This window comes from Egretta garzetta, unplaced genomic scaffold (genome assembly GCF_000687185.1).
Source record: "Egretta garzetta isolate BGI_Z169 unplaced genomic scaffold, ASM68718v1 scaffold139, whole genome shotgun sequence".
Classification (NCBI taxonomy): Eukaryota; Metazoa; Chordata; class Aves; order Pelecaniformes; family Ardeidae; genus Egretta; species Egretta garzetta.
The window spans coordinates 3,515,076-3,527,863 of NW_009260832.1; the positions used below are offsets into that span (position 1 = coordinate 3,515,076).

Genomic DNA, 12,788 nt, shown 5'->3' on the forward strand with positions numbered 1-12,788 from the left:
CATCGTTCACTTCGCATGACTGAGTACACCATATAAATGAATGCAAAGCAGAGCCCATAAAGCTAGTAGACATTTGAACAGGATAACCCAGCAAAGCGCCCCTACAAGCACACTTGCCACCTCAATGCCAGATGCCAGAGCACCACCATGCCCGAGCTAACACACTCTACCATGCATACCCTGCATCAGAGCTCAGCACCCACTGATAACACCAGGCAAAGCGAGGAAACAGGTCTCCAAACACATCCCCTGTGTTTCCTCCAGGCAAACATGGACTCAGTTTCTTGTCAAAAGGATCCATCGTTATCTCTGTGGTGGCATAATTCCCCTCTACATACAGCCCTAACCTCCCCTTTTTTCTAGACATCTCAATTATTGGGACTGTGACACTGACATAAACTTCAGGATCATTATGTCATTTGGGGTAAACTATTACAGCAATGAAATTCCTCTTTTTTCTGCAGTGCATTTTTGTTCAAAAATTTATCAGCATTGTCCCTGTGCCAGGCCAGCCCCCCTTGCAACTCAATGGCTGCTTATCAAGATAACACTAAGTTCTTACAACCATCAACAGGGGTGGTGGACAGATGGTTGCTAATACCAGCAATGCAAGGGTTTGTTTTGGGTTTTTTTTATTTTTGGGAGGGAAAGGAAGAGCAACGTTCCTTTCCTCTAACTCTTGACTGATGACCTTACAATGTCTTTCTCCTAGGAAAAACATCAAGGCTCACTGCAAGTCTGCTCTTCAGCTTAGACCAGCATCCTTCAGCACCAAGTTTTGGTACTGATGTCTCAGTGTCAGCTTCAGCAGGTGGACAGGCTTCTTAACTCCTTTTTTTGGCCTTAAGCCTTAGACACTGTCATCAAGCAGTACATCTCTAGTGCAGAAAAGCTTACAAACACTGTCTCCCCCAGAACATGTTGGGATTTGCCTGACTTACTAAGAAATGCTCTCTGGCCCCTCACACTCTTCCTGGCACATTTTGTCACTGCACAATATGTCAGGAACCAGCCACATCTCATCCTACGCCATGGCCTGGTGCTTAGGGCAATAGCCAGTGGTTTGAACCCTTTGAAAATTTGAACTGGCATTTCAAGAGTTGCAAGTCAGCATGAGGGCTCTAATTATGAGGCAATTACAGGGAATATGGGCACCACCCCAAATCCCTCTCATCCCCCCTCTCATGACTGTGTTTTGGAAAAAGTGATCCCCCTGAACATTATTCACTATGCTTGGCGGCCCAGGGCACGGCACAGCACCAAGGTGCTGCACAAGCTTCAGCTGAAGAGAGGCCTTGGCGGCTCCCTCCAGCCACCCAGCATTTCTGTACTCTTGCAAACCACTCACCAGCCTTGGCAGCAAACTGTAGCTGTCCAATTAAGTTTTGAGGGCGATACCTTAAAATACCTAGGCCCTCTGTAGATAACTGAAGTCTTTTCTCCTACCCAACAGCTCTGGTTTCTCATCAAGCACCCAAAACATTTTCTGATCTAGGCCCCAGTAGTAAACTGCCCTCAGCTCATTTTCTGCTAAGTCTTCTCTGTACAAATATTCATACAAGCACATCTGCAAACAACTCTGTCTTCACCAGAGTTATCTTCTGTGAAGATGATCTAGAGCAGCAGCTAAATCCTCAAGGAATGCTTTTTTTTTTCCCCCTCCCTGAAAATGCCTGCCAAGCCTGGGAGGTGAAGCCAGAGAGGCAACAGAGTTCAGCAGAAAAAAAAAAAAAAAAAGAAAAAAAAAAAAGAGTATTATGACATTTTCCACCCGTTTCACTAGATTTTTAGATTATCTCATTGAATTGCCTTCGGTGCACAGTGCAGAGGAGATACTGCCTGAAAAGCAGGAGCACGGGGTCCCCAGGTGTCAGCACACAGCCCCGCCAAGCACCGGGGCACGTCCCAGGGCCACTGGAGCCAGCGCTGCCACATCAGTCCTTCCACCCTTCCCTCCTACCGGGATGACAGCAGGAAGGAAAAAAGCCTCTCCAGCTCTTTTGCTCTTCCCCCCGCTGCTCCCCAAACTCTGCAGCGAACACTGAGGCAGTCATTGCAGTCTTCCTCCAACTGGAAGAAAAACCATGAAGCCAAACAAGGCAGAGGAGGAACAGAGCACACAGACACACACAGACAAAAAAAAGTAACTGCTGGGAAGAACAGAACTATGATTTTCAGAAAAACAAGGTTTGGGGCTTTTTAGTTCATTTTGGGTAATTATTTTTAACTGCATAACACGTTCAAAAATTACTATCCTCATCCTTGGACTTCAGCGGACTTCTATTTTTATATTACTCATTCGGTCACAAACAAGACAAATTATAGTAAAGCAATGCAACAAACAATTACAAAGTTGCCCTGGCTGTGAATTAGCTAGGTTGGCCATTCTATATTGTCATAACATTTTTACATGAACCTCTGGTTTGTTTGTGCCACACCACCTTTCCCATGTAAAACAGACTACACCTCATCAGACTCAAGATCCCACATTTTAACTCCAGTTCCTCCAAAGCATTTCTGCATTTTCTTTCAACCCCAAAGTCTGCCAGCCCAACCAGGTATATACAGCAAGGCAAGTTTATACACTCAGGCAGAGAGCAGGCTGTCATATTTTCTATTTATAACACGGAAGCTCAAATTGAGAAGTATAAATATCCCAGTCTCACAACTGAGAGTAGACCAGCATTAATGCTAACAGGACATGGATGAGCAAAGAGTTTTACTACCACCAAGACTCGGTCCCACCTGATGCCTCAGACAGGCCAGACCACGGCACCTCACCTTCCCCACTACACCCCTGGCATTAACTCCACTGTTTCTCCGAGAGGGAATACAACTCCCAGACTAGCAATCAGGGCTGATCACCCACCAAAAGCAACCTGGTTTTGTGAGACCAGCTACTATTCTTTCCTCCCATTGCACCTCCTCGCTGAAGGGAAGCACAAGCATTTACGTGAACACAACTTCCTTTCTTTATGAATACGGTACCCTACGACACACACAGATCTCAGTCACACCACAACCATGTTGTGTGGCTCACTCAAAATTAAGTGAGCTTTTAAAGCAGAGAATTTGAGGATTTTCAATTAGGAAGACTTTTTTTGGTTGGTTTGGGTTTTTTTTTTTTTTGTTCTTAAAAAAAATAAAATCAAAAAAGGTGGGTTCTGTCTCTGCATTTTCTTCATGGAGATGAATACACCCAATACTGTTAGTCATTGTGTAAGCAAAGTAACTACTATCCTTAAACAGTGATGAAATATTTAACACTGCCTGCTGAGGAGAGGAGGTTATTACCATACAGTGACAGAAAACCTGCACCAGCGTATTACAGGTAGAGGAGAAGGCCTCAAAGAAGTCAAGAAATTCCTAGCTTGGAAAGATTCAGAAAGACAAATAGCCTTCATGACCTAGTATGGAAGTTATTTCCCATCTTAAAACAAAGATGAACAACAAAATACAATTTATGTGGAATTCATTAACTTCAAGTTTCCTAAATTTTTGGAACCACCTACTTCATTACAGCCTAAATGAAAACCTTTCTAAACAGGTGCTTTAGATCAAAAAAAATCCAAAATCTGGTTCTTCTCAGGTCCTCACTTCTCATGCCCGACATCTCTAGAGGACCTGCATAAAGACCCTGAGAAGTCAGTCCTGAGACCTAATAGCAAGATAATGAACAAATCAAGCAAATTTGTGAAAATAATGAGCAAATAATGAACTTGAATTAGGTTTCAATAGCCTTAAAAAAAAAAGCTATGCATATGCAAAGTAGAATGACATTTGTGACAATGGGCACAACCCCACTTGAACTCTTCCTTCCTCTGCTCAATTTCAGTTGTGCAATTCAATATAAAACTCACTTCCACATTAATTCAACAGTTAACACTTGACTTCTGTTAAGATAGCAGCATAATCTTCCAGAAGTTATGGCATGTTTCATGGCTTTAATAAATTCTCAAATGCCCAGTGAAACCAGAACAGGTTGCGGGGGTGGAGGGGGGTGTCTTGTTTGTTTGTTTTTAAAGTGTCCTTTCATCCTGAATTATTTTAATATTCAAGCAATAAAGCGTAAGTTGCAGCGAGGGGAGGAAAGAAACAAAAATTAGGTGCAGCCTTTCCTGAGGCTCCCAGGCAATAGTCAGAGGCAGGAGCACAGAGTCCGGAGGATGCAACAGGGGTCATGGTCCACAGCTCCTGCCAGGAACCTGCAGCGGCCCAGAGCATTTGCGCCCGTCCTCAGTGCACCAGGGAGAAACTGCATCCTCACCTGCAAGTACCTGGGTAATGCACAAGTCTGACACTCCACCATTCCTCTGCTCAGATCATAAAGTGCATAAACGTTATTTTTTGAGTAGAAACACAGAGAATATTTCACATCTGTACTGTGACCTTTAATAGCTCTCAGATTAAACTTAATAAATTGTATTCCAAATGAACAGTGTGTTAAATTAGCTGAAAATTGATTGAAATTCTTTTTTTTTTTTTTAAAAAAAAGCTCAGTAAATCAAACCAGCAAGCTCTAAATTGGGCCCTAAGGCCAGGTCCAAGAGAAAAATCCTGAGCACAGAGGAAAAGCATTCAATGCAGAAAGATTATGCTCCACCATCCCAGAGAGCACAAAGCTATATTCAGAAGGAAACTACCAGACTTCCAACTTCCACAAAGTCTTTTCTCAACAAAAAGGCACAACGTTAACACAATGCGTTCCCATGAATTTCCACGAGAAGCTTCATCCAAGAACAAGATATACATGTAGAAACCAGAAAGAGGGAGCAATGAACTCTCTCTAGAAATTATTTATGCTGACCGTAGCTGTTGTTCAATATTAAGCTAGAACTGAAGTGAAAACCTAGCAAGAGGGAATAAAAAGGTCTTGGTCTGTTGGCATTTAAATACTACTTTATTTATTCTCTTAATACAATCATATTTTATAACTATTAAAATAACATGGAAACCGGAAGGCTTCACCCTATCCCCAGCATGGTCCCATAAAATGTTCAAATAAATCTCCTCCATTTGTTATTCATGCACAGACTACACTTCATTGCTCATCCAGGATAACATGGTAAATTAATATCAAAGAAGCTAGCAAAACATTTCAGAACTTCTCCATCACACCACTTTTCTCCAATCAATAATTTGTAACACAACATTTTAGGAGCATATTCCACCTTTGGTCCTCTGCCATGATCTAAATTAGGAGAGAAGCAAAAGCCACATTTGATGCTAGGCAATAAAAGCCAAGTACAAAGGACTTTAGTTAAGTCATTTGTGAAATTAATTACACAGACCCATCAGAGCATGTTGTTTCATGGGTTAAATGCACATTTCTCCACAGTTAAATGGGTCCTGTTTTCTACAAGGTGAGGGGAAAAGGTGTTGAAGTCCAAAAAGGCCCTTCATTACCAATAATTTATGGCTGAAAAGCATTGCTGCACATTCCCTATATTGATCAGCAAAATAATCTTAAGAATACATAACTAATCTCTGTCATGTAGCCACATCCTTTCCTACCAGCACATATCCAGCATTTTTGAGATAGAAGTTAGTCTTTTACCGAAACACACCATCACCCTATCTCCCACCAGCTGAAGACTCAGCAGCTCTTTGCCACTTCTTCCACACCCAGCAAGAGACACCCACACCTGAAAAAGAGCCAGGCTGCTAGAGAATGCTTCTCCGGCACAGGAGCTGCCTTGTTACAAGAGAAACTACCGTGGAGGCCAGACAATGCTCAAGTTATTCCTCTCCAGCATCTCAACATGTTTAATGCATCTGTCCCATGCACTCAACAGATTAATGAATATCTAAATATTTGAATTATTAAACAGTGAACACATTTCTAAGCATAAGAAGGTCACCGCCACAGTTGTAGATGGGTCTCTATCAATAACCAGCCTCCCCTGCATTGCTGGGGCTCACATCCAGAGCTGGTCAGACAGTCAGAGGGAAGACACAGCCCACAACACACCCAGACAGACCCAACCCTGTCCTCAGCAGAAGGAACTGTGACCACCCGCACCCTCACTCTTATGCCTGACCATCTTCCAGCAGCCTCCCCACCAACAACCAGTGCCCAGCCCAGCACCATCCAGGCACCATCCATAGCCACACCAGAGTCTCCTGGCTGCTCACACATCTGCAGTCACTTTCCCAGCCCCAACCTGCTGGTCCCACAGATAAGTGATTACAAAAGATAATTGCAAGTGTTTTATTTTTGTTCATTTTTTTTTTTTTTTTGGCTCTGCTCAGGGCTGAGCCCAACTCGGTTCCAATAATCAAAGTAAGTTTTTCTTTTTACTCTCTCCAAAGGCAGTACGAGGTGGTTTGGATGTCCTTTCAAAGAAGAAGCCCAAAGACGTCATATCCTAATAAATAAATAAATGGCAGTTTCTGACTCCTCCTTCTTGATGGCAGATGTTTCGCTGACTTTGCAGATGCATATATTTGTAAGTCAATAGTTTCTTGCCTCATTCCCAAAACTACAGCTTTCAACAGAGCCATATCACTGTCTTCTGTCAAACACACATGTGCCAGAGGGCTCCTCTATTTCCTTAGCCTGTTATTTTTGTCACTACCTTTAAAACTCCCAGCTTTCTTCTGAGGATATACTGTCACTTTCTGAAATTACAGCTCAGCTTGCTTCCCCATTTCATTCCAGAAATGCACTGGGGGAGGAAGACATAAAACAGACTTCTGACAAAGTACGGAGCACTAAAAGTTATTCTTTCATCCACACAATAAAAAGTCAGACAATGCAACTCCTCCCTCCCACCTCACGATGTTTAAACCCTGTTATTCATTCTTCAGACTGTTATTAAGGCATCTAAATAAATGCAGCTCTCTCCAACTTCATGCTAGGGGCATCTCAGCTCCCGGGGTGGGTGGGAACAGCTGCGCTTTTCTAATCGCGCATTTTCCCTCAAAGGAAGGATACTGCACAACACACGAAAAGCAGATCGCACAGGCTCCGAGCACACCAATCCATGCCGCTACCTGGCAGCAGAGCAGCTATACTGTCCAGAAACAACGCGAACTCAGCTAGAGCCCACGTGCTCTTCCCCTCACCCTTGCACACCTACCCTGAATTACCTATTCCAGTCCATCTCCCCACTTACTCGCATTTGAAGGATGTTAATAACGATACTGCCCTACCCCTCCCTGCTCACAAGAGTCAAACCCAACATGCACACCACGGATTCTGCTAGGAAGAAAAGTCAAGGTGAGGGGGAAAATTAGGAGCAGTTACTGAGAGGTGTTAAGACAGCACAGCTAATTCTTTGCTAAGCTGCCCAGTGCTGTGAACTTTGCACATGAAAATATTTTCATGATGCTGTATGAGAGTCTTCCTTCTTCCCTCAGAGCTGAGGGGAGAAGGGGGGACAGAGCCTCAAAGCACTTCACGTGCTCCTGGTCTGCCCCTCCCCTAGGCACCCATTCTCCATGGGACCCTCATCGGTGGGTCCGGTGGGACACCACCAGCAGCTGCCTCTCCCCACCCCGACTTTGGGACCTCTTTAGAAACACTTAACACACCACACGCAGTGCCTCACATAGCAGCTCTTGCCCAGGGTTATGTCTTCATTTCCTGGCAGAGCACACGCAAATCAATGGGCTGCTTTTATGGTTTGGGTTGGGTTTTTTGTTTTTTTTTTCTCCCCGAGGAGCCTCAATTTCTATTCCAAGGCAAAGTCGTGCTTCAAACACACAGAGCAGCATATGTTATTTCTTCACCTACCAATCAAGAGACTAGAAGAAACCAGCCTGGTACTTATATATCTGCCATTTCATAAATGCTAGGCAATACCCTAGAACTGTCTTCACTGCAGCATCCAATCTGTCCCCAGCAGACAGCCCAAGAAAAGGAGGCAATACAAATGACAGAAAGGAGCCAGGCTACAGCAGCCTAAAGGTTTAGTTTTGAAAAAGTGTCATTTTAGTAGCTAGAAATAAGGAACAGCATATTTGTCGCTTGTCTTTAGCGCCTTGTCCGCACACACTCTGCACAAACCTCTCTGAATCAGAGTTCACACAGTGCAAAACCGGCTACGCCAACTCCGCGCCCACTTGACAGAATCCTAAGGGTCCGCCTGCAACCCTAACGGCTCCTGGCCATTTCGCACCGATGGAGCCAAAACAACAAACGAGAAGCAGCGCGTTTGGCCTGTAGCGATCTGGCGGCGAGAGGCACGACTGAAGGAACTGGTTCCAAAGGCAACACGTGGCACTGCGGGGCAGAGAGATCCCGGAGCAAGGGGGCTGACACCCAGGTAAGCGTTGCTTCATGGGGACAGACAGACAACAGCAGTTCTTCAGAACAAGCCTTGCCCAAGAACTCCAAAAATAAATTACAATTCCTCAAAGCCATCTTTCAGTCAAATAAATTTAATGTAATTAAAAATGAAAGGTAGATGAGGAGAATTAAGTTCCCCTCAATTTAGACAGGAACTCATACCTTAAAATGCACCAGAGGCGTAGAGTAATCTTCCAGAAATGTTTTTCCTGTCACGTCTTACTGTTTAATTATATATTACCATTCCAAGCTACCATGACAGATTTTAAGCAAGTTTGTCTTTTTTCCATAATTAATCATAGCAAAGACTCATCTGTTCTTCAAGCCCGGTGATGACAGCGCTGTTTTCACCACTGTAAGGCAATCATCCCACAGCATTCCTTCCTTGAAAGCTATTGCAAAGAGAAGGGCTCACCTATCTGCACAAGATGCCTTTCAAAGATAGAGATCAGTGCCATTTACATTACTTCATACTATAGGGAAGTAAAAAAGGGAAAGCTGCTTTTCCATAGCAAGCAATCATATAGACACACAGGCTAATAACACTAAATAAATGGTAATTATAAATATATAAACCCAACGTAACCATCCAGGAACAAGCATCCTACCCCTTAAACATCAGACACTCAGAATCATCAGCATCCAACACTGGCACAGGAGGGAGGGAGGCAAAAATACGCTTGGCTCTTCTGCGCACGTAAGGCAGCCTCCCTTATAATTACCATAGCCAACAGTTATTTTAAAGGCAGCTTTGGTCACCATCATATTCTATTCTAAGTGCAGAAGATGTGTCCTCAAAAATAACTTGTAGCTACATGTAGATCAGTGCTAACAAACTATCTAATCAAAGAAGAGCCACATCCAAAGCAGAAGATAATAAATGCTAATTTGAAGTTCTACTTTCTTTTTCTGGTATCACAAGTCACAAAAGTGAGATTACTTGGGGGGGGGGGGGGAAAGAAGGAGGAAAAAAAAAAAAAAAAACACGGAAGACAACTCCTCTTTCGCTTTGAAAAAAACCCAAGCATTTATCGCTTACAACAGCGACAGCATATAGCACGTTCATAGAAAGTTTTCTTGCTGACAGCTGAAGGAAAAAGTATTTCCAACATAATCAATAACATATACGAATCTCCACTCAAAGTGTTTTATCCTTCGTCCTCTCAGTCTGAGCTCCCCAAAGGATGAATTAGATACTTGCAAAATTACTTTTTCCCATCTGTGAAATCCTGCAACACACACTTTTTTTTTTTTGCACAAGCAACAAACAGAAATGCAATCCGCTGTTAATTGATTTTGATTGCTCTATAGAAAAAAAAAATATCATGATTTTCTGCAGTTCTCCTCTATCCTTCACATTGTACGTGGGTAGCTTCCCAACTACAAGTCATTAAGTAAAAAGTTACATAGCCTGTTCCAATCACAGAAACAGGCATAGATGGGCACCACGCAGCCGTGAGCAGCTGTAAAACTTCATACGTCTTATTAGTGTCTCCTAAGAGTAACTTTAGATCAAAGCTCAAGTTTTCAATAACCAATCACTGCACTAACAGTGCCACCTTTATGGCTTTCTAGCTGCTTCCCAGTTTTCCAAAGCAAGATAACCAAAGCAGCAATGACTACAAACAACACATCATATTCAGTCTGACAGGCTGCTAAAGACTAAAGTTTACATTTGTAGCCAAATATTTAGAAACATTTTTAGAAGTACACCACTCCTTGTTAAGGCCTGACCTCCGAAAGATCCTGGCATTCTAAATGATAATTTTCTTCCAATTTATAACAAAATACAAGATTTATCCATGTATCTTAACTATCACTTTTAGAAGACGAATGGTTTTGAATAACCACGCTATCCTGACAGCTTGGCAATCTGTTCCAAAAAGATGAAGAAAAACTTGCTGAAAGAGACAGACAGATAACTGCCCAGGAGAGCACAGAGAAAGTGATCTTTACACCCGACTATTCTTGTAAATAAAAGAAGAGAAAGAGAACCGTTTTCAGTGTTCTTATTTAAAAATGCCTAGGAATAATAGTCACTCAAAATGATCATGACGTACTAAATCAGTTCAAGATTTTCACCCACTCAAAGTGGGTTTTGTATTTTATTTAAGAGTGAAAATACTAAATGCATGTTTGCACACCCTCTCCAATCAAAGTGTTAGAGATTTCCCATATCACAGGTGATGAACTTACAGAGTAGCAAGGAACAGAGTAACAGCCCATTATCTATGACAAAAGAAAGGAAAGGGGAGATCCTAAAGCTTGTCTGGTTCTGCTCTCCATTGCCTCAAAACCCAGGCAGACCCCTAGCTACCCCAATTATTAGCAAGTTGTAAGGTAATGCTTCCACTGGACTCCCGTCACCTAGACTGTGAAGAACATCCCGTGCTGGAGAAGTCTTCCCAGCAAAACACAGCTCAGTTTTCCTTTCTAAGTGTCAAAACTAGCATTCTCTTTTCCAAGTATCTAGGAAAAATGGAAGCCTAGCCTGTAATACTTTTTTTTTCCCCAAGTACTGACAACCAACCTTTAATTTGCTGCCATCTGTACTTCAGGAAACTTCAGCCCTTTCATTAGGAAATCCCTCCCACAGGGTTTACTTGTAGGGAATGGTTCAGATCCAAGCCACGCAGTATAGCAATTAACTGGAAGAAATCACACTTCCAGATGCAAAACAGTGTATTATTTGGAAAAGATGGATTATTCACAATCAATCTTCACTTGCTATTTTTAATTTAACGCACAAGTCTTTTAGCTTTGTGAGTATTAGAATATACATCATTTTCTCATTAACAGAGAAGAAGAAAGTTAAAGCAGTTGTAACAGGAGATTTACAATCGTCTGCCCTAACCAAAACAACAGAACTGACTGTACAATTTGTTCATCCAAAGAAAACCTCAAATACATCCGTGTTTCCTCAGACATCCTATACAACTGTAGTACTTGCATACATATATGCATACAAACTGTCTGCAAGCCACAGCCAAACTCAAAACCCTTCAAGGTGCTGACTACACACTTATAAATCAAGTAACGTTACATCCAGAGGTTTCACAATAATAGCAGAAAATGCAAACCAGCACTACAGAATTTGGGATGGAAAACCACAAGCATTAACGGCACTTTCCGAAGTTAAGAGGAAGACTGCCTCCACCAAAGGTGTCGTTCCTCAGAAAGAGGTCTAAGAAACAAACTATTCAAACACCAACGGGATCCAGATTCAAACCTGCATCCTAGGTAACCTGACATATCAAACCACCACCAACCGAAGAGCTTTTAATGTATGGAATGCTTAAAACCCCACATTGTTAGGCTTCAGATATCGAAGGAAAAAATCTCTTAACAACAGGAGCATTTTGCATTTAAGAGAGAAAAGAGAGCCTTTGAGGCTAAAGAAGCAGGCATCCAGTCTCTGGATGTAGCACAAACTTCTACCAAGGTTTAAATAACTCACTTCTGCTCCTCCAAAGCCTCCTCTCCCCCCGCCCCCTAAAATGAGGGTACCTCCTTACCCTCCCAGCATCCATCAGAGCCCCAGAAGACTCAAACATACAACAACCAGAAAACCCCCACGTTTTTCCAATAACCTTCAGATCTGTTCCGTGAATGTTTTGCTAGAGGAAATGCCTGAGCGAGCAGCCTTGGACAACTGTTTTACATTAAGGAGGAAGCACATTAGTTTACTGCACGAGTACTACCGCGATGCACTTTTAGGAGGTGCAGTATTGCGGCCACAGTTGCCATTTTCAGCGTCTGAGAATAAACACAAAAGCTGCCAACACTAGGTTGCATAAGAGCATTTTAAGCACATGGTTATTTACAAAAGCAGAGGTAATTATAATGCAGGAGGTGGATCCCAAACAAACAGACTTGACTAACACTGTCAAAAAAAAAAAACAAAACCAAAACCCAGAGATCTGCAATTACTATTACTTAATTGTAGGACAGCTGCACGAACAGCCTCAGTCGCTCGCTGTACTACCAATATGTGGCCAAAAAACAGTTGGAAAAATGTGCTGTTTAAAAACACGAGCTGATGTCAGAAGCTACGCGTAGAGGAAAAAAACAGGAAAGCGATGTTTCTCTCGACAGCTTACCTGATCTGGACTTAATGATGTCGCTGAATTCGCTGTGTCCCCCGCCAGGTCCTTCCTCCTGGTCAGAGACCTGGGCCATGCTGGCGGGCTGGGGTACAGCACAGGCGCAGCCTAAATCCGTCAGGAGTGGGCTCCCATGGAGGGCCCAGGCTCAGCACCAGCACCTACAGGGCAGGACGGGGAGCAGAGAGGCACCGTAACTCCTTGGGCTACACCAGGCGGGACTCGCGTGGGAAGCGCAGGCCAGGACCGACGCTTGCTGGCCATGCCCACGCATGGCGGGGTGGCCGACTGGCCACTCACCATGCCCCGGCAAAGGGACGCCTTGGGGGATTTAAAAAGCAAGATGGCGCAGAGGGGTGCTGCTGACCAGTTTAATCCCTAGCCAGGAAAGC

The 12,788-nt window shown here is 43.2% G+C and overlaps 1 protein-coding gene across 1 annotated transcript in view; it reads right to left on the minus strand.

Annotated features, from left to right (window-relative positions):
• UTRN (utrophin) overlaps positions 1 to 12,556 on the minus strand; it is a 387,328-nt gene extending 374,772 nt beyond the window's left edge. Inside the window, 1 exon segment of the mRNA XM_009646963.2 lies at positions 12,394 to 12,556. Within this exon segment, the coding sequence (XP_009645258.1) occupies positions 12,394 to 12,472 (79 nt within the window). The 5' untranslated portion in view covers positions 12,473 to 12,556.
• Positions 12,557 to 12,788: the final 232 nt, after the last annotated feature.